The sequence below is a fragment of the Mya arenaria genome, chromosome 13 (genome assembly GCF_026914265.1).
Source record: "Mya arenaria isolate MELC-2E11 chromosome 13, ASM2691426v1".
NCBI classification, from domain to species: domain Eukaryota; kingdom Metazoa; phylum Mollusca; class Bivalvia; order Myida; family Myidae; genus Mya; species Mya arenaria.
In genome coordinates, this window is record NC_069134.1 from 2,167,746 (window position 1) to 2,195,009 (window position 27,264).

At 35.8% G+C, this 27,264-nt stretch overlaps 1 protein-coding gene across 2 annotated transcripts; it reads left to right on the forward strand.

The window, feature by feature from the left end:
* The first annotated feature begins 482 nt into the window (after positions 1-482).
* LOC128213485 (rho GTPase-activating protein 45-like) lies at positions 483-26,906 on the forward strand. 2 transcript variants are annotated; one of them, XM_052919225.1, is made up of 26 exons: positions 483-540; positions 1,305-1,582; positions 1,940-2,083; positions 2,787-2,874; positions 3,401-3,461; positions 3,747-3,816; positions 4,171-4,311; positions 4,586-4,650; positions 4,966-5,010; positions 6,617-6,682; positions 7,585-7,665; positions 7,896-8,081; positions 8,284-8,421; positions 8,667-8,723; positions 9,311-9,444; positions 9,993-10,090; positions 11,300-11,562; positions 11,855-11,986; positions 12,283-12,477; positions 12,911-13,029; positions 13,248-13,328; positions 13,570-13,763; positions 14,237-14,285; positions 14,474-14,564; positions 15,194-15,266; positions 21,246-26,906. In XM_052919225.1, exons 2-26 carry the CDS (start codon positions 1,402-1,404, stop codon positions 23,276-23,278), a joined length of 4,785 nt encoding a protein of 1,594 aa, XP_052775185.1. In that variant the 5' UTR covers positions 483-540; positions 1,305-1,401; the 3' UTR covers positions 23,279-26,906. The 2 variants fall into 2 exon arrangements, with proteins under 2 accessions (XP_052775185.1, XP_052775184.1); XM_052919224.1 differs by having other exon boundaries at positions 496-589.
* The last annotated feature ends 358 nt before the right edge of the window (positions 26,907-27,264 follow it).

A 27,264-nucleotide genomic window follows, 5' to 3' on the forward strand; every position in this document is an offset into this window, starting at 1 on the left:
TGGGGAGGGCTGTTTCCTAATGGTTTTTTTGTAACTTATGACCAAACCAAATTTTATATTAATATTATATCTCGACATATTAACCATACCCTGGTATGAACAATAAAATGGATTAAACCATGTACATGGTACCGAATACTTTTTTCACTGATGATTTTCTACCCAAATCGTGCTAATTAATACATACATGTACAATTAATATCGTCCGAGGCTCAGCCTCAGATATGGATAACAACAATTTATCAACATTTTAGTAAAACAGTATGTTAAATTCAAATAAAATATTTGATAATGCAATGATCAAATCTTAAAATCTTTGATAAAATCATTTTTGCACAAATGTCAGAGACTCCGCGCAATGACTCATTACTCGATCATTTGACGGAAACAATCGACAACCCTCGAATCGTTCCGTAGACATTACGTAAATGACCGATCGTTGATCGGCTTGTTTACGGACGTTAAAAGGTGTCACGTGACAAAGAGCATCCGGTGCAAGATGGCGAAAAGTTAATGAAAAAGTTTCTAAAGTTTTTGCATGTAATATTTCTTGTCATTTTCTTTTGTACTTCATTTTGGAATAATACTGGTAAACATGATCACTTTCTGTTGTAGTTTGCTCAGTTGAAAACTTGTGATTCGTTTAACATGCATTCTGCAGTAAACCAATTAATTAGTGATTGACTGCATCTGCGAGTGCAACTTGGTACTGATAACCACATTTATTGAAATGTTAAAATCTTGACATGTTACATCCCTGTTTGTGCCGTATTTGATTTTCTGCCATAACAAGATTGAAGGGAAGTTTCTGTAGAAAATCACATTTGAAATATTATCTGCATTCAAAAATGTTTTTTTATTAACCCAATGGTTTTAATTGGGTGTTTGTTTAAACTGGTTGGTATTTCAATATTGCAGACAAGAAATGTTATTATTTGAATGCAATAAAACAAGGAATTACTTTTTCAATGGGTGATAAGTTTATATATTAATTCTGCATCATGCATATATACTGTTCTGTCAAACTGACAGGTGGTGTAAAGTTAGCCAAGTACACTGTAATTATTTGTGTCAAAACAGCCTCCCACCCCTGACAAGCTAATTAGAGTCTTTCACCTTAGCATTGTCATGTTTAACAATGTTTAGCATCCTGTTTACTCCCAAAGAAATACTTAAAAGTCTTGACAGCCCAATGAATCATGTGGATGATCTAAAAAATAAACAAGTTTTTGAATAGTATTTTGTATTAAATTACTGAAAATGGTGATAAGTAATTATGCTTAATAAAAAAACTATCATTCCAGGAAAGCTTTGAACCGGATCTAATGTTAGAAAGAAGGGTACTTTGTAAGTGACCATATAGACTCGTCAGCAAAGTTTCTGGCCGTTGGTAACTGCGTGATGCATGTGTCTCCCAGCTCCAGCCCGCGAATGGCCAAGAGTACATCACTGGGGGTACTAGACCATGATCATGCCGATATGCACATTGTAGAACAGGAGGACATCATTGGCCTTACACAGGATGTAAAAAACTTCTCAGATAACCTTGCCAGGCTCAAGGCCTTGTTCACAGAACCATGGGGTGTGTAGTTAAAATACAAATTCAGTGTTTCCTGTTTTTTATTTCTAAAAATATTCTTTTCATTAATTATGGTGACTATATTGTTTGTCAAGTTGTATTTACGTACAAGACTGATCATAATAATAAAACAATGTTTCAACTTTGTAGTGATTAAATTCATTTATTTTCAAAGCTCCCAAATAAAATTAAATCTTATGTTATTTTACTTTAAATGATAATTACTATTTATATTGTCACTGGCTGAATGAATGTATAGATACAGGTGTTGTTTGCCAAGATTGTCTATTGTTTTGTTTGCATATTCAGAAAAGTTCAACTTCAACAAATTTTCTAAACTATAATTTTATTATGTTACAGAGATCGATGAAGATCTGAAGGTGCTTGCCCACGAGCGGCTAGGGGAGGTTTTGTGTACCCTTAAGTCTGTCCTGCAGCGCTACCCACCCCTCAACACTACTGAACTGTTCTCTGCAGCTGGAACACTTATCAGTAAAATCAAAAGTATGGCCGTTTTATTTACTATATGGTCATTCCTGTACCAAATTAATGTATGAGGAGCATTCATTTCATTTTGCAACTTCACCTACAAAACATATTCTATGCACACATTTTATGTGTTAGCTCTGGTATTTGATGTTTCCAATTCTTTTCCTTCCAGCTTATAGCATATTTTTTCAAAATATGTCGAGTATACAGTAGTTGATATCATAGCCTTGGAGATAGGGTACTTTCTATATACCCTGGGCACAATTATACTAAGTGAAATTTGCACACAATGACATGGTTTCATTTAAAGTCATAAGATTACTAGCCCGGATAATATTTAATGAACTATATGATACTTATAGTATTGTAGTCCACCATTACATGATTGGTGTAAATACTTTGAAGTGTGGTTACCCTGGTCTTGAGGTACAAGGGTGCTGACATACCTACCGGATTTGCCAGATCTGGTACCTTGTATTTTCTGGCAGAAGAAAAATATATTAGCCTTCATAAATGTTTTTTTAAGTAATAGCTATGTGTCCACAAATTCCCCAGTGAAAAAATGCCAAAACATTGTTAATATATTATAATTTTTGTACACAAATCATATGTGTTTTTTTCTTTGTTTTGATCATTAACTCAAATGAGTAAGACATGATGATGCATTAAAATTAAAATTTGTATGCATCATCCTATATTGTGCACCTTTCTGTTTCAGATTACAGTTATGATGACCACAACTGTGACGGAGTGGAGAGTGCCTTCAATGATGCCATTGACCAGCTGGCCCTGGAGTTCAGCAGCAGGTGAGCTTTATGACATCATAAAGATACATGTATAAAATTATGCACATCTACTACAAAAAAACAACTGCATTATACAAAACTGCTTTTCTAAGTCTTGTTTTAGCATTGGTGACCTTGGCTTTGTTGCGTCGTTGTGCAGTACTTAATATAAAAGATATTAATAAGAAACCTGTACACACATAAACTCAGACAATTCACACATGTCTAGCAAGGCCCATAACTCTTGCTTTTTGTTATATATCTGCTTGTTTTATTGATAAAAAACAGCCTAGCAATCTGTTCTGCATTCGCTCAATGCCACTCTTGTTGGAGCTAATATTGTCAGTAAAATAAACATGCTTCTTATTTCTTAATCAACATGCTACATTGTGTATGATCAAATCAAGTTTGGATCTGATTAATTCATCTCCATGAGAGTCAGTTTGCATTGGAAATAAAACTTGACTGAAATACAGAGATAGATTAAAGTGTCTGATTTTTAAAATTATCGATTTAATAATGAATGTAACATTTTGGATGATTTCAGTGTGTCTGAATATTTGATGGGCGATCTACAACATTCTTTCTCCGAAGATGTTAAAACAAAGGTAATTGTAACACACTTCATGTTACTGGTATAATGATGATGTTAAGATTTCAATTGTACTAAAAATTGATTATGTTATTACAAATATCATGTAAGAATATAAAATAGTTCAATAGTAGCAAATAGTTACAATCTGTGAGATTACAGTTTCATGTCAAAGCATGTTAGAACAATGAACTGTCTGTCTATTCCTTACGTAGACCTTCATCTTTGCTTTGGGAAGATTTTTCTGAATTTCATCACTATACAATATTGCAGTCATGATCATAAGATTTTCCTGTTTCAGTCCTATGACAACTTGTTGTCGATGTCGAGCGGAGAGAATGAAGGCACAGAGGATGAAAAGGAGGAGCCAGGTACATGTATACTAATCTGGATTAGGAACTTATAGTGGTGCTAATTTATTCTCTTATACTATACCCTCTTGAAAAAGATAGAACACAAAATAAGAGTATATATATATATATACATATATGTATGCAAATATGGAATAATAGGTCTGTCTGATGGTCTTTCAGTCAGAAGACCATCTTTTGGCCACGCAAAAACACCAAAGAAATTAAATTACATTTTTTATTGTATTATTTGGCCTAGTTCTTAATTGTATTATCTGTGATAGCTTTAATTGGTTTCTTTATATGACATAATTATATGAATGTTGGTGAATTTCAAAATATTTCAACAAGCTGTCATTTGCCTTTATCTTGTAGTTGTGAGGTTGACGTCTGAGGAAATAGATGGGACTCTGATGAAACTACAGGCAGGGTTAGAGCTCGCCTTCCAGCGGGCAAAGGCCTGGTCCAAGTACCTGAAGGATGTGATGGCATACATTGAGCGCAGGGCTCAGCTGGGTACTGTTACATTAATGGGACTTGTAGAGCTTGTTTTATCTGGTTATAAAAGACAAAAACTGATAATTGCATTAAATTTTTTAATCATTGTTTTTTTTCTCAGTTTGAGTTGATTATCAGTAACAGTGAAAATTAAGAACTGGTTTCAAGCATTAATGAAATTATATAAATATTAACTTTTGAGTTAAGCAATCTATGAATGGGAATATCACTGATATACATGTATAATGTGCATGAGCCAGAGTATATTATATTCTTATATCTCTCCTTACAGAGGTGGAATATGCCAAGAATCTCTCCAGATTAGCTTCATCTGTTAAACCTGTACTCACTGAAGAGGTATTTGTTTCTTTGAAAAGTAAATAAATGATACATGAACAATACCCTGGAGTTTTGTGTTAAAAAAGGGTTCTCTGTATAATAACAGACTGCAAAATGACAATCAAGGCATTTCTTTTTAATTATATCGCTGATTCATAATTTTTTGTCAAGGGTATTTGTATGTGGTGAAATGGACTGCAGAATGGCTGCACAACTCGCTGTTTTACTTGTCAAGTAAGATCTCAATAAGCATGTTTAAGTTCATTTATGTTTTTAAATAAATGTTTTTTTCTGTTTGCTTATCATCAGCACATTTTGTTTCTATTCTTACAGGGTTTTCTGCCTCTGCAGTCAGTCTACTGTACCGTCCTGTCACAGGTAAACGTCCTGCTCTAATATTCTTGTAACATTATAATGAACACCTATGCAAAATGCACAGCTCTTAAAGCTTGTCAAACCTCTGCTAGGGTTGTAGAAATACCAGTGCAACAGGCCCGCCTGGTATTGACATCGTACCATACAAAACAGTATAAGACTTTAGATATTGCCTTGGAGTTTATTACTATTATTATTCTAAAAGACCAAATGGCTAATTGTTAAAAATGATTTTGTGTACTAATATAATGTTTGGTAAATATATGATGTGTAGAATCTTCCAGTTCCTTTAATGTTGCTTTCTTACTGCTTGCTTTAGAATCCTATTAGTTGTAAGCTTGTGTAGAATATATTATGATTATTTTTGCCACATTTTATGTTGTTGGTGTTTATTGTGTTATGTAACAATCCTGATTCTGTTAAAGTGTTTGAATGCAGTAAGTATTAGGGTACAGTCTGTCAAGGAATGTCACATAACCAAAAACAAGAATACATACTGCCTATATAAGTATGAATCATTGAAGGAAACCCAATAACGCTTGTTCTGTATATGCAGACTTCAACTACACGCATGATAGGTCTCCTGTGAGTTTCCAAATGAAACATCTCTGTATGAAGAAGTACAATCATGGAACATATATGCCATATATAATCATGCAATTATATTTTGTTGTTTCTGTAATGTTACTAAGTGTATTGAAGCATCCAACAGTATTCGATATAATCTTGGATGTGATGATGACAAAAGCATAGAATTGTTATTATGGAATTTATATGTACAGGAGAGTAGATATCAGACACTTTGTGAGGTTTTCTGAAGATACTGCCTGATATTTTTAGATATCAGATAAATAAAGGAACAGTAAATTTCATATTCCGTTAATATCCTCATTTAGCTGAAAGCTGAACATTTCTTTGTTTCCTATAGTTCTAAATTTCACAAACAAACAGGGTCCACTTCTTGTTTGACGATAAAAAGTCTGACTTTTCTTAAGGCAAAAACAAAATTGTAACTGTCCGAGGTCTACTCCCCAACTTGTACAGATATAAGCATATTTATTGTATATTTTGATTGGACATATAACAGAATATATGTAGCATGTTAATGTATTGTCACAAGATAACTTAATAATGTAATCTGTTAAGTTTACTAGGATTAACAATCTTTTCACTCTTTTGGGGCCATGTTATCAAAACATGTATCGTTCAATCACTTTTTTTAAATTAATATTTCTGACTTGTTATGATATCCTTTTGTAGCTAAGAGCATTATTATGTCAGTTCAAGTAATTCTGCAAAGCTAATTTGATTTTTTTATGTGTTAAACTTTCAATTCTTTTATGACACTTAATAAATATTTAACTGAATTTCTTGATCCTACAATATTTTGTCGAACGCTCGCTGGTAATGTGACCTCATTTACTGTCATTCTTGTGATCTCTTGTATTAGTTCCCTCTTGAACCAAGCTCTCTTTAAACCCTATATATGATTTAATAGATATAGTTACGTATTCTATGTTATGTATGTTAGCCCATAGCAGCAGAACCCTTACCTACTGTGATATACAGTTTGTGAATATTTCACCACCATAATCCTGCCCCGTTTCAGGATGTGGAGTATTCCAAGACCTGCCAGGCAACCTTTACCCTTCTGCAGACCAGCAAGTTTATCGAGGTAGGAATTGAACATGCCTTTTTCTATAACAACAACGCTATTTATGCTCCTGCACAGATAGTTGATAAGAATACAATCAAGCATCAAAATGATTTGTTCCTTTGGAACTCTGACAGGTTTTTCCATGGAATTATGTAGACTTCAGTAAAACTGCGGTCGTTCGAACAAGCTGTCGTTCGAGGATGGAGCCCAAATTTTTTCCCTTCTATGTTCATATAAAATATACCTCTGCTGCATCGAAACCTAATTGTGTCGAGGAGTCGAGCAATAGACTTGGTCCCAAATACACAAATCATGTACAAAACCTTATGGCTCCCTCGAGGTCAAAATTTCATACTTTTTTCCCAAACGCATGTTCCACAATATACAAACAATTGCTAGGTATTAATATTTTCTCAAGTTGTAAAAATTGCAATGAGTTGATAAGGTGTGAAAAACGGTTTAACACTGTTAACCCATGACCGATATTAGTTGATATGGGCATTTTAGAAGATAATTATGAGAAGTTAATGATGAGAAGTTAATTGTGAGAAATGTTAATGAGTAATAAAAATATGAATAAACACTACCATATCAATCCAACATCGGAATCTCTGAAAAGAATTCCTTCTTGTCACTTTGCTTCGAACTTAAAATACACTGAAAGATATTTCATAACAGACTGGAGAATGAAACTCGGGTGGTTCAAAACATCGGTTCCATCGAGGTTTAGGCTCGGTCCCCGGCAACCTCGAGCGATCGCAGTTTTAATGTATTTGCTTTTATAATGCACCTTAACTTTCCACTTTGTTTAAGACAGGATATCAGAAGTTCTTCTGTCCTCATCAAACTTTCTTTTGAATTGTCCTTTATTTAATATATATATAAACAAGAGTCTAATTGAAGGTTTGGATATGTTTCAGCCATTGACAGGCAGAAGGAATGAGTATGACAAGGTGCGGAAGACTGTGAAAGATACCTGGAACAAGGAGGTGAAGAAAATGGTAGGTGGCATGGTGGGATTTATGGTGTAAAGGACTCCTGAACAGTATATTTTCACATCAATATTTAGGTTCATAAGTATTGCCATTTAGTTTTATGCCATCTTCACCATTATGAGTGTTGTTTTAAGTTGCTACCATGTAGATCTCAAATACATTTTGTGACCAAAGTAGTACTTTAAAAGTGCAGGTTCATGTGCATGCAATTCCTACATATATTTCCCATTTGACAGCAAGAGTCGGTGAATAACCTTCGTAAGGCGCAGACGCTGTATGTTACGCGAAAGCAGGAATACGCAAAGGCTCGGGAGCTCGCTGCGAAGACAGAGACAGACATGCTCTCCCACAGCGCGAGTACTGGCAGCATCACCACAAAGATGGACAAGAAGAAGAGAGCAGAGGATGATGCACTGCATAAGGTAAATTTTACATATGTCATGTAATTATAAACTCAACATAGTGAAAATATTTTAAATTGGCACTGAGTTGCATTTATAAGCATAGCTGCTGCTTCAAGTTTGATGGTGGTTACATAAGATATGGCAGATATTGTATACTCATGGGCAAATGTTCAAAGAATGTGGCATGTACAGTATACTGAGATAAATGTCTCTATACCAGGCTGCAGAGGCTGAGACAACATACAAGGCCTGTGTAGCAGAGGCGAACAGCAGACAGACTGACATACAGAAAACCAAAAATGAACTGCTTGCTATGCTGCGGGAACAAATTCTTTTCTCTGACCAGGCAATTAAAAAGGTACCACTGATTTTGTTTGATTACATTCATCAATGGCTCAGTATCATGCAGAAGATGCAACCTTTTTACTCGATCATATTACCATGTTTGTCATTGCTTTGTTCAGAATTATCCATTTTCTCACATTTAGTGAATGGCTGAAGATAATTATAAGGGATACCTTTCTCATATTTTTTATGTGAAATCATAAGATTCTATAAACTTAGGTACAAATTGTTCAAGCTATTTACTTTTTTTATTTTCAGGCAACAATAGAATACTTCCAGCTGCTACAGACCGTGTCTGCTCCAGTACCTGTCCAGGTTAGCTAATCTCCCAATTTCATTTCCAACCTATTTATAAGTACCTGAGATGACCGTATAAATTATAGGATGCACCCATAGCTATAACAAAAATATGTGAAAAATGCAGTGAAGTGTCAAATCAGAAAGCCACGATGTTTGTTTACAGTGCCGAATTTTTAATGGTTCATGAAAATGGCAATGGTTATTGTAAAATATGTGATATTAAATACAAAAGCAAAGAATGTTTCTTCGTTATTTGTTTTGTTAACAACTAATAAAACATTACATCGAAGCATTCAAAGGATCTGTTCATCAAATAAAATAATTGCTTTGTTGATTAATTGATCTGTGAGATTATGAAATCTTTGGTCTGGGGCGATATGGACTTCAAGCAAGCAAGTGATGCATCCACAAACATAAACAGACTTACATGATAGTTCCTATGCATTATATATTTGTAATAACTGTAAATTGCAAAGACAGTCATACAGAGTAGCAAATGTATAAAATGTACTTGTATCCAATAGAGCTATATTTATTATATGTCTGATGATATCAAACTTCAGAATGAAAATGAATGGGAAATATCTGTCATGTATTTGCAGTACAATACACTATGTGAGTCCACAAAGCGGTACGAGCCTGGTAGCCAGTATGGGGAGTTTGTCCGCCGTCTGCCTATCACCACATTTGAAACCCTGCAGTACGAGGAGTTCAAGTTTGAGCCATACAGCTACAAGTATGAACTCACCCATTCCTTACCAACGTCTGCTTCTCATATTCTGTTTAATGGCTAGATCAGTGTATTAAGAAACAGTAATGCACCAGTCATTTGTAACCACGGCCCCCCAGGTCCGGGAATAGCGGGGACTTTGACTTTCGGTCCAGCCAAGCCCGAGCAAAATCTCCGCCCTGCAGGGACTATCTGCTGGTAAAACCCCCGCCAAATGCCCCCGCACCCAAGGGACCCTAGATAAGGCCAATTTCCCGCTATATTTGGCGTGAAGACAAAACCAACGCAGTCACCCGGCACCGCTGGGCCACCTGGAAGGTAAAAACACGTCTCATTTCCCCGGCTATTCCCGGTATACCCCCGGACCTGGGGGGGCCGTGGTTACAATTGACTGGTGCATAACAGATACAGTTTGTCCAATTTTACTGTTTTGATTATGTCTTTTTCGAGCATGAATAGCAGACTGTTACATGTTATTTATATGCATTTTGATCAATTGAGCAACAGAAAGGGTAACAAATGATAGTTTTAAACATGAATCTGGTGTTTTGCAGAATTGATCCTGGAGTCCGAAAGCCAAGCACCCAGTCCATTGACTCTGCATCATCGGACCATCAGTCAGGAGAGGGATCTCCCTCACCCAGGAGATCAGGTAGACTCTAGAGTCCACTATGTATATTCCTAGCATTTCCAGTAGCCACAAAATAACACTCTCTCTCTATTCTGTGCATTATGAATATTTTTTGCCATGGAAACTTTATCATATATGTTAATAAGTGAATGCTGAATAGCGAAAGCCAATGGTAAACTAACATTTTGGAGAATAATGCTGTTAAAAACTAAAATACGAGCTGTTTTAGCCTTTTTATGCCCCCTAAGGTGGGCATATTAAAATCACACCTCCGTCCGTCCATCCGTGTGTCCGGCTCAATAACTTGTGTCCAGGCTGTAACTTTCCCTTGTATGGACAGATTTTAAAATAACTTGCCACATGTGTTCGGCATACCAAGACGACGTGTCGCGTGCAAGAACCGTGTCCCTACCTCTAAGGTCAAGGTCACACTTAGGTGTTTATTCACAATGGAATGCTGCATATAAGGACATAGAGTATAGGTTGTCGTGTCCGGGCTGTAACTTTCCCTTGTATGGACAGATTTTAAAATAACTTGCCACATGTGTTCGGCATACCAAGACGACGTGTCGCGTGCAAGAACCGTGCCCTACCTCTAAGGTCAAGGTCACACTTAGGTGTTTATTCATAATTAAATGCTGCATATAAGGATATAACTTCCCCTTGTATGGACAGATTTGAAAATAACTTGCCACATGTGTTCGGCATACCAAGACGACGTGTCGCGTGCAAGACCCTTGTCCCTACCTCTTAGGTCAAGGTCACACTTAGTGTTTATTCACAATGGAATGCTGCATATAACGACATAGAGTATAGGTTGTCGTGTCCAGGCTGTAACTTTCCCTTTTATGGACAGATTTTGAAAAAAATTGGCACATGTGTTTGACATACCAAGATGACATGGCGGGTGCAAGAACCGTGTCCCTACCTCTTAGGTCAAGGTCACACTTAGTGTTTATTCACAATGGAATGCTGCATATAAGGACATAAGAATGTAGGTTGTCAAGTATGGGTGGTATTTTTTTTATGTTCAGAGGCAATTTAAAATAACTTGCCATATGTATTTGTTTGATCTTTAACTTTTCATGTACTGACCTTGTTCATAGGTCAATGTCACATTCGGGGGCATTCGTCACATATTGTGACAGCTCTTGTTTTGTTTACTGTTATTCATGACTGTCCTCTTGTTAGTTGATGGTATTTTAAAGAACTGATAACCTCCATTCCCAGACAAGTACCGCACTCCTCTGCCAGCCTGGTCAGGAGGGAAGGGTATTGTGTCGAACAGTGACACAGACAGTCACAGTGGGAGCAGTAAGTCAGTTGACAGCTCACCCAGTGCCAGCCCTTACCCGGCCCCTGGGAATAAACGGCTTGCCCTGTCCAGCTCCATGGATGACCTTATCGAAGATAACCGGGACATGCCCAGTGGGGTGAAACAGTTGCTGGCTGTGCCTGGCACAGAACAGATGGATGTTAACAGTCTGGTCAAGGTGAATAATGTAGAGATAATACATGAATATTTTTGAAGGTCCAGTTAGAAAACAACTTTGATTTGTTGTTACTTTTGCATCACATAGTTGAGAATAGAAATTTTATGTAGAAAACTACAAAGACATGGTTGACAAAACATGTAAACTGTATTTTAACTTGTGTGAACTCAAACTTTTAAACTTCAAATACTCTATACAGTATCAGGAATATTTAATTGTTCATCAAACAATAAATGAGTAAGCATTTTTCATATATGTACCTGTCGTTAACCTTTCTTTTATTTTCTCCTAGCGTCAGGGTCAAAGGCGGGGCACGACATTTGGTGTGGATTTTCAGGAGCAGGTGGAGCACTACCACTCAGCCATCCCACCCATCATCTCCAAGTGCCTCAAGGAGGTTGAGAAACGGGGCATCAACGTCAAGGTAAGGGGTATTTCTACTCTATAAGGACAGTTATCATGATTTTTGAGCCAAGAGAAATATCAAAGTACTCTCGAATTGTAACTGTGGTCATAGAGTCTTCATCATGTTTCTATTTGACAGACTGATAGCTTAATTATTCAGACAATAAATGTAAGCCAAGGAGGTACTATGTCTACATTTCCAATAACACCCTACACAGCCCTTTATTTTAGGGTATATACCTGGTATCAGACAATGACTGTTAGCCAAGGTACTATGAATACTCCAATATCATACGAAACACCCCTTTATTTCAGGGTATATACCGGGTGTCAGGCGTAAAGAGCACTGTGGAGAGTCTGTGTCAGCGGTTTGAGATGGACCCCGAGTCTGTTACCCTTGATACAGAAAACCCCAACGTGATCTCCAACGTGCTGAAACTCTACCTGCGACAACTTCCAGAGCCCCTTCTAACATTCAGACTCTACCAGAACTTCATACAGGTTGCCAAGGTAGGAGCAGTTTTGGCTGCAGCAGATATTGTACCTTTTGGCTGCAGCAGATAGTGTACCTTATGACTTTCAGGTTTTCATATAGGTCACACAGTTTGTGCGGTGATATTAAAATTTTAAGGCCTCCTTTTAGAAATTAAAGGATGGCTAAAGCACTTGTCTAAAGACCTTTATACAGGTTGCAGTGGGGAGTTGGATATGGAACACACCGAGATGCACTTCCTTGAACTTGTGGATCTTTGCTATACATTCACACATACCAGTAGTTATGACCATGTAGAAGAACATGTTAGGAGTGTTGGACATAGACTGCACCCTGATACACTTCCTTGAACTCCTATATATATATATATATATATATATATATATATATATATATATATATGCTATATGTTCACACATTTTGAACAACATTTATCTCAATATCTTGTAGGAGAACATGTCAGGAGGGTTGGACATGGATCACACTGTGGAACACTTCCATGAACTCATAGACAGGCTGCCCTTCTCCAATAGGAAGACCTGCGGGGTCCTCATGCACCATCTCAAGAGGTACGCTTTGCGATGGATGGCAAATATAGTAGTTTAGTCCAGTGCTCCAGCTAGGATTTGAAAAGGGCAGGGTATGGTTTTGAAAAGGGCAAGCTACTTAAGCCCCTAAAGAGGGTGAGTTTGTGGGGTTTCCCCTTAATCTTTTTTACTCTTTTTTTAACCCAAATCATTGAATTTACATGTTATTAAGTATATTAATTGATGTCATTTGTTTCTAGAGTGGCCTCCCATGCGGAATATAACCAGATGAACTCCAGTAACCTCGGCATTGTGTTCGGACCAACCCTGCTTAGACCACAGTCAGTGTCATTAATTATGAAATCATATTAGAAAGACTTTAAAGCTAATAGATGGTAGCAATAAAATTATGGTGCACAGCGAAATCTCTATAAAAAATTGGTATAATGACATATTGTAATAAATTGTATTCTTTAATTGTTACATCAACGTCAATGTACAATCAAGATTTATTTCAATTAATTATCAATTCAGCAGATTTCCAGGTTATTAAAATATTTAATTGAATACAATTGTTGCCAGGGGCGGAAATGCATCTCTGGCGTGCCTAGTGGACACCCCACACCAGACAAGGGTGGTGGAACTTCTCATTGTGAATGCAGAGAACCTGTTTGGGCCGATGGAAGACCACCAGCTTATCCCTGGGGAGACGGCCATTGAGACGATGAAGAAACCTGTCCAGCCTGTCCTCCTGGTCCCACAGCCTGCTACCATAGGTAACACACTCTTTTATTATAGACAGATTGATAAATGGAAATTGTCTAACTGCAATCGTTGGTTGATTCACTGGAGGGCTACAAAAAAATTGAATATCAATAATGAATGTGCATATAAATGCCTTTTCTTAAGGGTCCTAAAAAAATAAAATGAGTTAAAAAAAATTTTTTTATTTCTTTGCAATTCAAAAAACAATGTGTACATGTTTTCATTGAGGAAAAATATCCAAAAATTGAAAAAATCAACAAAATTCCACACATTATTAAGATGTGTTAGATGGCTTTTTATCAAAACCTTCATGGAGGCAGTCATTGGGTTGAAATAATGAACATTTTAGTGATGATTGTCAATTTCAAAAGATTAGTTACAAATAAGAGAAAATGATTTCAGAACTGCTTTTAGGAACAGTTCATTGACAGTATAGTGATGATGCTGATACATATTATGGTGTTCTGTGTGTATCTATTTTCAGAACTGACAAAAGACCATAGTCCAAAACATGATCTGAAAAAAGAAAAAAGGTATTTCAAGATGTGTCAAGCCTCTCTCTTTCAGTCAATAAAATTGATATTTCACTCTTGATAAGTTTAAAGGAAGATCTTTACAGCAGTTACAGAACTCTCAAGTAAATAGCTTTATTTGAAATAAAAACTTGCCTTATTTGTATTCCATAGTTTATACCAATTACCATGGTTACTTGACATTCCAGCCCTGTAGTGACCCTGAAGTCACGTGAGGATCTGATCCCGCCCCCGTCCTCCAGCCCCCGAGACAGCCCCAGGGATTCCCAACCACAAAAGGTGGGAGACACATCTGGGATTCCCCCTCTAGTACACATGGGGGTTCTAGGGACACTGGGGAATCCCTCTATAGTACACACTAGGGAGTCCCTCTGAATTATCAACTGCCCAGTATCAACTGGGGAATCCCCTACAATACTTGTGTGGAAATCCCATACTTTACTCTACCTCATGTTATGGATCAGTTTTGTTTCCCTGCATGTGACCTTTTCACATCATCTCTGTCCATTCATTTAATTTTATAATATCTTTTCACCATCATTATTTCGATTTAGTGCTTCAATGAAAATGATAGATAGGTCTTTGCTATCTTCCGTATAAACATTGTACATTTATTTAGTATTTTAGATGTTCTAAATAGTTAATTCTTGATTATGTCAAAGAGCTTTACCAGCTTTGCTTATAGTTGCTTTTAAATCTGCTTATGCTTTTAATTTAGAATTAAATGCATTTAAGAACTGATTAAGAATAAAGATGTTAACACTTTATTCTGCAATAGACTCTAGCACTGAAGCTATTTTACATAAATCTTTTGTCAGTATTCTCAAGGTATATTGTGAAACTATGTAACTTTACTAAGCTAAGATTTAGTCCTTTAAGATGTTATATTGTGATGATGTGTTTGACAGAGTACGGATATTTTACTGCCGGGCTCAGCTAGCTTTGAGCGGAAGGAGGGTTCATCTCAGCTGACATCAGACGGTAATAGCCACTAGCTCGGGATTGGATATGTACTTCACTGTATACGCATTACTTACACTGAACCTAGGATACACCTGATGCAAACCATGAACACAGGTCGATACACATTACTCAAACCGCAAAAACAAGTTGAAACACCTGACACAAACAGCAAAAAAAACAAAAAATAGAAACACCTGACTCAAAGCGTGAAAACAGTTCTGAAAAAAATCATCCTGGCTTCTGATCAATAGTGTAGGTGTCAGCAGTGCCAGCAGCGTTGTGTAAAAGCTTGATCTTTTGTCATGACTCCATAATCATTTTAAAGAGATCGACATTAAACTTTATCAAATGTTTCCAGAGAGCAATTGTTTAGCAAGACCCATAACTCTCACTTTCAAAATGGTCTATTTAGGAACAAAAACTATGGGCGAGCGTTGGCAGCAGTCTGCAGTGCTCTTTTTTAGGAGCTATGAAGCCGAGCTAAGTTCTTTAAATATAAAAATAGTTATATTGCAAGGTGTTCTGACTGTTTAGCTAGACCTGTTTTTTTGGTACTGTCAGGGTATTCTGGGGGTCTTTGACAGCTGTGTCAATCTAACACTCAACATATGATTTATGTTTTATTTTCAGCCTGGACTGTTTTGAGTTTTTGACTAACGGATTGATTGATGCTTATATAAATTATTTTACAGCTGTCTTGAAGTATTATATAGATGTTACACACAATATGATTTCAATGCATTAAATTTATATAGACTTTTACCCACCTGTTGATCATACAGTGACTGCAAACTTGTTTTTTTTTGTGTAATAGTTTGTGAATGATGAATGTGTGATTTATATGTTGTTGCAATAATCACTCTTTTAAATATACCTTACAATCTCTCACTCATATTTTGGTGGTGGTTGCACATGTATATTTCTAACTTTTAGCGATCTTTAGTACAGTAATGTGTCCATATCGTGGCCTTAACTGAAAATGAGACAATTCGGCCCTCAGTAGCAACTCTTATTTTACTAAAATTTCTCTTTTCCCTCTGAGAATACTCTGGTATACATTGTTGGTTGTCTGCTTAGCACAGTGGGCAGTGCTCTCATGTCTCAATTTCTTAAATCAGGGCAAGTGAGTTTCTCACCTCAGTAAGTCAAGACACACAAGTTTCTTAAGTGATAACAAAGCTGGACAAGTGGATTTCCTCCAGGTCCTCTGGTTTCTACCATGACAAAAGATCACAGAATTTTCTCACTGAAAGTTTTGACTGTAGATAGTATGTTCACACTTTTTCTTTGATTTTATACAAATATTTGAAGTTGACATCACAATGTTTCCAGCAGTGCAGTTTTCTTATGTCCGTTCATGCTCGCCCATGGCCTGGGATGGTAAGACTAAAGTCATATCTACGAACACTGACCACAGTGTGTGACAGTTTAACAATGTCACTCTTCCTATTTGCAAAACACATGTCTTTAATGTCTCATCTGTTTGTTGACTAATTTACAATTCCTACTGCAATATTTTTAATTGTGAACATTCTAGTCGTTAAAATTGCACCTACTAGGAATTGCACCTACTAGGAATACTTTTTTGTTAACTTGCCTTGTTGTGTGGTAGATTCTGGTTTCTCACCAAAGTTGTGTCATAACAACCAAAGAATTTCGCTTCTCGCTGTACACATTGTGACATTTTAACTATTACTCCAATAAGCATGATAACAAAACAAAAACAGCATGGAGAAAATGAAATAAAGCTTAATGTCATGTTTTGAGTACTTTTCTTTGTAACTGGACTGGTAGGTGTTGCATGATGACTGATATTACAGGAGAGGCTGAAGGCAGTGTTACCAGTCTAGGAGATGAGGGGCCAGAGTCAGATGGCCCGTCTGATGATGAGATCTTTCTCCCAGATGACTCGCACAGATCTAGGCATGCAGTCCAGCATGTAGAACAAAGTATGTTTGCACCGTGTAATCTGGTGTAGGGGCTGTAGAGTTCAATATTTGTGGACTGATACAATGCTATTCATATTCCTTTGATGAATGTACTGATCTATTAATATTTCATGTGTTTTGAAACATTGTAGGTTAGAGATGATGTTCACTTGTTTTATGTCATGTTATTGCAGTATGTTCCCACAGTTTTTAACTTTGAATGCCCACTAGTTCTACAAAGACTAAATAATGCATAAGATCATTTTTTTTTTCAGAATATTGTAATAAAAATCAGCACCTTACAGCATTTTTTAGCATAAGAAATAATAGTTTAAAAGGCATGTTTGTTACATGATCGATAATTTCTGTGGTAGACAAATGTGTCCTAACTGCTTTTTGGATGTTGAATGATATGATAGATGTAACAATTGCTTTCATTGGATGATACTATAGATGTGACACTTGCTTTCATTGGATATTAACAGGGGATGTCTCAAAGTTACAAGAGCCTGAGTTTATAACCATGGTATAGTAGAACACTAAAAGCTTAAGGTATACTGGAGTGAGACCTTTTAGTTTGTTTGCTGTGTTTTGTCTTGTACTTGGGTGAAGTGTTCTATTTTGGTTGCACTGTATCACCAAAAAGCTGTTCAGTATGTTTACAATATAGATATTTTTTATGATGATCATAACTTAAATAATCTTAAGAAAATCCTTTAAATGGAGCCATGTTCAAATTTTTTCCTGACATTTTATTTATATTGAGCAGCTTAATTAGTTTACTTGCTGTTATACATGAACACCACTATTTTTTTTAACATTGTTCAATGCTTCTTCATTTCAGCATCATTATCATCCATTTCTTCTCATGTAATAGTCATATTGTAAATGTTTCTTTACAGACTCTGTGGATGAATTTTACCTTTTCTCAATATATTAAACTCTGAATGTTTTATTAGTTTTAAAAATTTAAGGAAAATACTCTAAGTCTATGCCATCTAATTTAAGTAAGCAGCTATCAATCTTATATAGTTTAGATATCACACAATTTTTGAACCTTTCACTAACAAAAGTATCTTTGCAAAAAAAGCATGAACATATATTTCAATGCATTAACAACTTTTATTATAAATGTTTTTCCTTTTAGACCTAGTTTACTTACTTCTAGATTAGTTCACATAAATCAAAACTGTAATCAGATATAGCTATGCTCTCTGAAGGGAGGAAAACACTGGATAGATTTAAACCAACATATCCAAAATATTCAACATTTCAAGCTGACATGCATAACTCATGTTCCATCTACATCATTTCAAAGGTCAAGGTATCACATAATGTTTATGTTAAAACTTTAAAGTCCTTGTCACTTCAAGGTCAAGGTCAATGTCATATTTGAACAGTTAAATCAACCAATTTTCTTTCCCTTACCATACCTAGGGACGGATTTTAGTATAACTTGGCACAAATGCTCGCCATAGGTGCATAGCACATGTTAAAGGTGAAGGTCAAACTTGGTGGGTGAAGTATAGACCCTCATTTAAGGGCTTGTCGGTCAATAGTCAACTATTTGCCTGAGGTTGGGGAAGGACCAGTGCAATGGTGTGGCTAAAAGTGTACCGGGCGCTGGCATTCAGTATTGGCAATGAGGTAACCTGGTCCTTCACTGACAGAGGACAAATGGCTTTGATTATTTACTAGCAAGTTTTTCAAAAGGTATTCAATTACATGACGGTAACATTTTTTCTAAGTTTTAAAAATATTTTTTATCATAAAACTGCAATGGTTGGGCTAAAAGTTGTATTTCTAAGTGAATGCCTTTGTTATAAAGCAAATTATAAAAAATCACTTGTAACATATAGTACCAACCACGGATATTTGAAGCTCAATTCGAATTGAAACTGGAATTTTCTAATTAAGAAGATTTGATACATGTTGTTGTTTTCCTATCATGCAAATAATTGAAAAGTAATGAAATAATTTATCTTGAATCTGCTCCAATATATATATGATGTAAAATGACAATAAAAGTAAAGAACAATAAGCAAAAGAAAATATTTTACTCACATGAAAATACCCAACAGTTGACTGCCTACCAAACTATTGACTGGTGAAAAAGTAAAATTCTATTGAGCGGTGGTTCATGTAGGAAGTCCTGTAATATGTTATATTGGTTCTCATGAGTATTCTTTTCAAAATTATGATTTCCATCTGTCTTCATAAAAACTTTTGGGCACCATACATCATTTCCAATCATAGCTTTGTTTGGATTAGTGAATCTTATTTGAAAAAACACACACAGTTGCATGCCAGACCAATGAATGTTTGCTTTTTCAGTTGTTCAAAACAAAACAGTATCAAAAGTAATTTAACTCCATTCTAATATTCCAAGATTTGCCATGTATATGTTGAACCTGTTAGCTTGCATTACTTACCGCGTGTCTGACAAGGCTGCTCATGTATTGTAGGTATAAGAAAATAGCCCCACCCTGGCGGTCTAGGTAAGCACGGCTGCTGCACACATTTCTCGTGCTGGTGATGGGCATAGTGGTGTTGGTTGTAGAACCTTAACATACCTCCATTACCTCATACATTTGTTGGCACTTTTTTGCTGGCTTGTAGATAGTTGCTTTTGTGAGAGAGCATATTGTGAAATACCTATTTATGCTGTTTTGGCTTCCAGGACACAAGTGCTTTAAATTTTGTTTTATACAGTTCTTATATTGTATGGGTTGTGTATTTTAAATGGGCTGTGCCAGCAGGTTATGCAGTTAATAGAGGCTATATTCAGTTGCTTATCTACTCACGGAACATAGAGCAGGATGTATTATATCTTAGGGTTTGCATAATTAGCAAATCAATCAGAACTCTTGATGGAAGTGTGTTAAAATTGACTATATGTGCAGGTTTTCCCGATGTTACTGCATCATGTCTCATTTCCAGAGTTGAGCAACTGAGGTTTAAAAATGGTCTTGCGCATTTGTTTTTTTTAAATAAAATATTATGTTGTGGAATTCTGTTTCCTCGCCAGCATAGATGGTCTTTAAGTATACTTTCCCTTTTGAAATTATTATGTAATTGAAAGAGGAGAGAAGTTGTACAAGCCTGATTGTATTACACTATCATTGTTTTACTTGTATAAATAATACATTTTCCACTTATTCAGTATTTATATCTGAGGTCATCTGATTCCTCAGCAATATTTACTACTAAAACTACTATGGCCTGGCCATCAGTATGGCATGGTCATATGTCCGGCAGCTTGATTGACCAGTTCGTTCAATAACATCCTTATTTGATACAAATAAAGAGAACAAAAATAATTTCTTGCAAAACTATTGTTTTCATAGTGAAATCAGGCTGCCAGTTATATTTTGCATTAACAAAAAGTTGTTTTATGAAGATTTGCATTATATGCAGGAACTTTGTGTTGTATTTTACCTTCTGTACAGGCATTTATCGCTGATTGTATTGGAACTTTATTACCTGCATTAAAACATACAATAATCTTCATTGAGAATAGACTATAAGAATCATTCAGTAGTGGAGATTTGTTAAAATACTACTACATTCATTTTGTCAAATGAACAAAACTCAAATTAAAAAAAGACTATTTTTATATATATTTATATAACTTTGAATTGTTGTTCATTTGACAAATTGAATGTAGTATTATTTCATGTATATTTATTTAGTACTGTTGTGAGCTTTTACTAAGAAATGAAAGGTTAACTGTTTTACCTATCATTATATGTACCACTCTCTATAGTCTGTCCAGTCTGTTGTTGCTTGAAATATCATGTGTGTTGTGATTGTTGTCATATTTACTGATATTATTTTACTCCTTTTATCTTCTTAATGTTTGTGATCCTTAAAATCTCTTTAGCTTTTTTTTATGTCATGTTTGTTTTATTTTAAAGAAATTAAATTGATAAAAAAATCATTACAATCATATTTACAATCATATTTTCTTTTTTAAAAGAAAATAAGTTAAATAGTTTCTAGTTTTTAGAGAAAGTGTTGAATACCTCACTAGTCTTAGTAACCATACTCAAACTGTTGACTGTTTCAGCTGGAGCTGGTGGTGGAGCTTTAGTGTACATGACTCCGCCCCTGTCACCCCGCCACTCTACATATCCTCGCCTTACATCTCCAGCCAGCTCACCCAACCTCTCCAGTCGATCTGCCCCACCCACAATCACCGTTGAGGACTCACCTGCCACCCAGCAGAGCTCCTGGTCTGGGCCGGACCTCTCCACCATCCAACAGAAGGTCCTCCAGCTGCCCCCGGTCAACACCTGGTACCCTAAGGGAGAGAGCATGTTCAATAGCATTTTAGATTCAAGGTCCCCACAAGTGTACAGGAGAACTCCAGTCTCTGGCAATAGTAAAACAGCCTCCTATCCACAGTCTAACAATCAGGCTTCTACAACACAAGGGTCATCAAGGGTCTCCTGGCCCCAGAGATCACAGGACTCAAAAAGTAGTGAGGAGAACCTTTCACCACCAATGCTAAGTGTAACTACAGATAACTCTGACAAATATGCTTCAGAAAAGTCACCTAAATTGTTAAGGAAGTGTACAAGTTTCGACATGGAGAGGTCAAGGCCATTTCCAGCAAGATCTATGATCAGCAGTCCTATTGTTCTTAGGAAAGTCTCCAGTTTGGATGACTGGGAACAGTCAGCTCATCACTCAACTGAGCCAACTCCAAATGTTCACAACTGGACTAACACTGACGCAGAGAATGAGTTATCAAAGATAGTCCACAGGGAGGAGGATGAAAGTTTGGAATTTCCCCACTGTGAGAGTGTGGCTGACACAACTCGGCACAATACAATCTCCGCAGCAATAGCTGACAGTGGGTATCATGAATTTGTAACTGACGAATTTGACACGAGCAAAATAAATGAATCACTTGAAGATCCAAATATTCCAGAGACTGATATCCTTGATGACTTTGTCTCTGACTTCGAAGCTAAACATACTGACATGGAAAGTGAAACCCATCCTTTAATTACAACTAGTGACCTTAGGAAACCAGAAAATTATTTAAAAGACAGAAATGACCAGCCACAAGCCAAAATATCTATAGTTTCAACTGGAAGTGAAGTTTTTAGCAGCCTTTCTGAACTAGGGGCCAAACCAAAAACAAAGAAAGCGTCAACTAATAGTGGTGTCAGAAAAGGCAGCAAGACTAAAACAAAGTCTGATAAAGCACAAGTATCTGGCTCTCCAAAATTACTTAAATCTAAGTCTGAAAGTGGACCGATACCTGTAAAGTCTGATAAGACCACAGAGAAACAAAAACACAGGTCTTCAACTTCCGCTGTCAAGTCAGCTCTACTGTCATCTGCTGCTAAGATCAAAGCAATCAGTCGCAAAAGTCCAGTTATGTTGCTTAGCTACAAGTCTCATTCAATAAGCATCCCTGATGATACAGATGAACCATACAGACTAACATCAGGCTCAGTGTCCAGCTCCTCTCCTCGACCAAAGAAAGGGACTGAAGTTCACCACACAGAGTCCAGTCCTGAGGTTCTCATGACAACAATTTCACCAAAGACAAAATCATCCACAAAGCCATTGAGTAAGAACTCGCCATCATCTTCAACATCCTCCAAATCCTCAGCTCCAAAGGCTTTCGGTTTGCGGAAAACATCTTCGGAACAGTCAAAGTCATCTGGCAGTGATCTAAAAAAGCCAACGAGACCTAGTGTGTTAACCACAGGTAAAGAAAAGTTTAATAAAACCCCAACAACAAAAGATGTCCCTAGTCCTGTCAGGACTCCAACATCTTCAAAAAGTGCCCTTGCCAAATCATACACCTGTGAGAGACAGGGAGCAAAATCAAGTGTTTCATCCACCAGTAAATCCATTCTTAGATCAAGCCTGTCTGGTAGTGCTGCAACTAAAACAAAATCTGACCCAACGAAAATTATATCTAAAACTGATCCTGAACGGACCAAGGGAGATCCAAAAATTATCCTACCTAGAATGCAAAAGCGAGGCAGTGTCAGTTCTGTTAACAGTGACTCTTCTAAAAAGAGTGATCATTTTCGTGACTGTTGCCATGGTAGAAGGAGAAACACGGAGAAAAAGTGATGGCTTTCACCTTGTTGTAGTTGACCTTCCCCTTGTGGTTGTAGGTGACCTTCACCTTGTGATGGTTGTCGGTGACCTTCACCTTGTGATGGTTGTATTTTACCTTCACCTTGTGGTGGTTGTAGGTGACCTTCACCTTGTTATGGTTGTAGGTGACCTTAACCTTGTGGTTGTTGTAGATGACTTGACCCTTGTGGTGGTTGAAGGTGACCTTCACCTTATGGTGGTTGTAGATGACTTTCACCTTGTGGTGGTTGTAGATGACCTTCACCTTGTAGGGGTTGAAGATTAGCATGTGTGGGGACCTTGATCACCTGTTTTGTTAACATTATTTCAACTCAAAAATATTTTATTATCAGTACTTTTACAAACATTTATGATATTAAGTATTTGAACATTCTTGTATGCATTTAAATCATTGTATATATATATATATAACTGCTTACTTGTGAATAGTAATATCATTTATAAATTATTGTGTAGATTCAAGTGATTTCAACCTGTGCAATATATGACATAGTTGTGTTAGTGATTTTTAATTTTCCCTTGTGACGTTTTCTATCTGGTCTATACATGCATGGGTTTTTTTATTGGTGCTTGCTGTAAAAATCACCAAATTAATGGGAACGATGTGGTCATTAAATTTAAGTATTAATGATAATTGTAATTTATTCATAATACTGTTCAGTGATAAATATGTATTTTGTCTGTGCCAGTTTTTTATTGTAGCCATATAATTAATGTACTATCTGTTAATGCATGCAGTATCATCCTGAGATGAAATTCTTAATGTCTTTTCAATATCACTTTTCTGTCAGCTATTTATTTCTAGCACATGTGTTAAGACTTATGTTGTTGTATTAAGCCAGTTATCTCTCTTTGGTACATTACATAAATATCTGTTTATTGTTCTCATTATATACGTCACGTCGCTGGATTTTTGTCCAAAGTTGGAAGTCTGCATTTGGAAAACTATAATTGTCAGATACCTCATTACCAAAAAATGCTTTGGGCCAAATTTTATATACATACTTCTAAACATACTTCTTCAGAAAAAAATCTGTTATCATCGAATTAAAATACATAAAATGCATTATTACTAGATATTATTTTATGAAAGATATAGAAATTACCAATGTGCATTTGAAAGGTTTACCTAAATTACCTCAAGTTCTTTTTTTAAAATCCTCTATACATTTATTTATGTTGGCATGAATTTATTTTGTTGTTTCTCTCTGTCCATTATAGATCTGTGTTTATCTTTATAGACTAGTCAGTATTATTTATTTTTCTGTTGTTTTTTTCTCTGATGCATCACTTTCATATACACAAATTTACATTGAACTTTCATATGGAAATATTTTTCTGTTGTTTTTTTTTTCTCATGACAATTTGGAAAACTGTGAAATTGTGCATTTCACAATAGTTATGACCAATTATTATTTTTCTAAACTCAAGAAAACGCAAAAAAATCCACCAAACTATAAACCTTTAATGAAATAAAATATGTCTCGGTTCTTCCTTCTTAAATGAATAAAATGCAGTTGTCAACTATTTGTTTTTATTTTGTATGCAACAGAACTTGCTAAGATTTTTTCGAATTTTTTTTTTAACTGAAAATGAAGTTGATGCATAAATTTTTATCCTTGAAATGAATTATAATGTATCATGGTTGTAATCTGTATATGAAGTTGTGCTATAGATGCGGTTATATGTTGTGAAATGTTCTGTTGTTTGCCATTTTTGACATAACTAGTGTATTATTTAGGTTACATAGTTCATACCTTGTAAGTTATGTGGTTCTATAGCACATAGGTCATGTGGTTCTATACCCAGTAGGTTATGAGGTTTGAGTAGGTTATGAGATTCTATACCCCATAGGTTATGAGGTTCTAGTATATTATGAGGTTATATGCCCCATAGGATATGAGGTTCTATACCCCATAGGTTATGTGGTTCTATACCCTGAAGGTTGTGTGGTATTATACCCCATAGGTTATGTGGTTCTATACCTCATAGTTTATGTGGTTCTATACCTCATAGGTTATGTGGTTCTATACCCTGAAGGTTGTGTGGTATTATACCCCATAGGTTATGTGGTTTTATACCTCATAGTTTATGTGGTTTTATACCTCATAGTTTATGTGGTTTTATACCTCATATGTTATGTGGTTCTATACCTCATAGGTTATGTGGTTTTATACTTCATATGTTATGTGGTTCTATACCCCATAAGTTAGATGAAGGTTATGCGGTTCTATACCCCATAGGTTATGTTGATCTATACCTCATAGTTTATGTGGTTCTATACCTCATAGTTTATGTGGTTCTATACCCCATAGGTTATGAAGTTCTAAACCCTGTAGGTTATTTGGTTCTATACCTAATAGGTTAAGCTGTTTTATAGCCTGTAGGTTATGTGAAGGTTATGTGGTTCTATATCCTTTAGGTTATGTAGTTCTATATCCTTTAGGCTAGTGATGTAAAACTACACATATCTCCTTTTCTTATTTTCATTTATTTTTATTTCTGTAAGTATGTGTATTGCAATATTTATATGATAGCCATTCATACTTTTTCTTAGAAATAAATTATATGCTATAAACTTCATTTGTCGTTCTTTTTTAGCTTTTTTGTTTTTCAAAGAGAAAAAGTCACATGTGTATGAGAACTCATGTTTGTGATGACAATAACCACATGTTTATGTTGTCAATAGTGACATGTTTGTGTTGTCAATAGTGACATGTTTGTGATGACAATAGCCACATGTTTGTGTTGACAATAGTGACATGTTTGTGATGACAATAGCCACATGTTTGTGTTGTCAATAGTGACATGTTTGTGATGACAATAGCCACATGTTTGTGTTGACAATAGTGACATGTTTGTGATGACGATAGCCACATGTTTGTGTTGTCAATAGTGACATGTTTGTGTTGTCAATAGTGACATGTTTGTGATGACAATAGCCACATGTTTGTGTTGTCAATAGCCACATATTTGTGTTGTCAATAGTGACATGTTTGTGATGACAATAGCCACATGTTTGTGTTGTCAATAGTGACATGTTTGTGTTGTCAATAGTGACATGTTTGTGTTGTCAATAGTGACATGTTTGTGATGACAATAGCCACATGTTTGTGTTGTCAATAGTGACATGTTTGTGATGACAATTGCCACATGCTTACATGATCTTTACGTTGACAAAAGCCACGTTTTCAAATCAAATTTTAGGTCTCAGGGCTTGGACACAATATTGTTCGCATGCAATTTGCCGCACACCAAAAGGAACTACATGTACTTCACTCGTGAAAAAAAGCTTTCGGTGTTCACTTGTCAAAATATATTACGAGCTTACGCTGAAACAAAAAATCATGTTGTCATACGTTTTGATGCGATGGTTTGGCGTCTATTATTCAGACGGAATAGTATATATGAATTGTAAACAATTTTCAGAAAACGTCAATTTCAAAGTGCTCCGTAAAGCGCTACATGGGTTGTCTTCACAACCATTTCCTTCCTTAGTATGAGATTATATAATTTTATTTTTCAAAAGGAAACTCGTGAATAGTTTATATACACAGCTGTATATTGTTTGTTGATTTATATTAAAGTTTTGAAATATAGACACAGTCGCAAAACTTTTCGGACATCCCTCGTATGTTCAACTTGCATGTAAACACATGAAACTTTGTTTACATGTTTACAATAACAATACTCCACTCTACTTACTGCATATATCAAGCAATTGAAGGGCTTCACTATTTTTAATCACGCAAGAAAAAGAATATTGAAGATATTTACATGAAACTTCCATGGTGTTTCTTAAGGTGGTGGAATCTCACTTTTAGTCACAATCTTGGGTCAAAAAGATGCTTTTTCATATAGTTAGAATTATTTTGTTGATAAAATATTGCATAATTTCGGTACAAGTCATCTCGTAGGTCACAATGTCAAAAGTAGGAAAACCTATTTATGCAGTAGGT

Bases quoted from the DNA above. Each gene is read 5' to 3' on its own strand.
- LOC128213485 (XM_052919225.1), top strand. From the start codon at position 1,402: ATGCATGTGTCTCCCAGCTCCAGCCCGCGAATGGCCAAGAGTACATCA. The intron at 3,817-4,170 runs GTACATGTATAC...TTTATCTTGTAG, and splicing joins GGATGAAAAGGAGGAGCCAG to TTGTGAGGTTGACGTCTGAG. The intron at 4,651-4,965 runs GTATTTGTTTCT...CTATTCTTACAG, and splicing joins AACCTGTACTCACTGAAGAG to GGTTTTCTGCCTCTGCAGTC.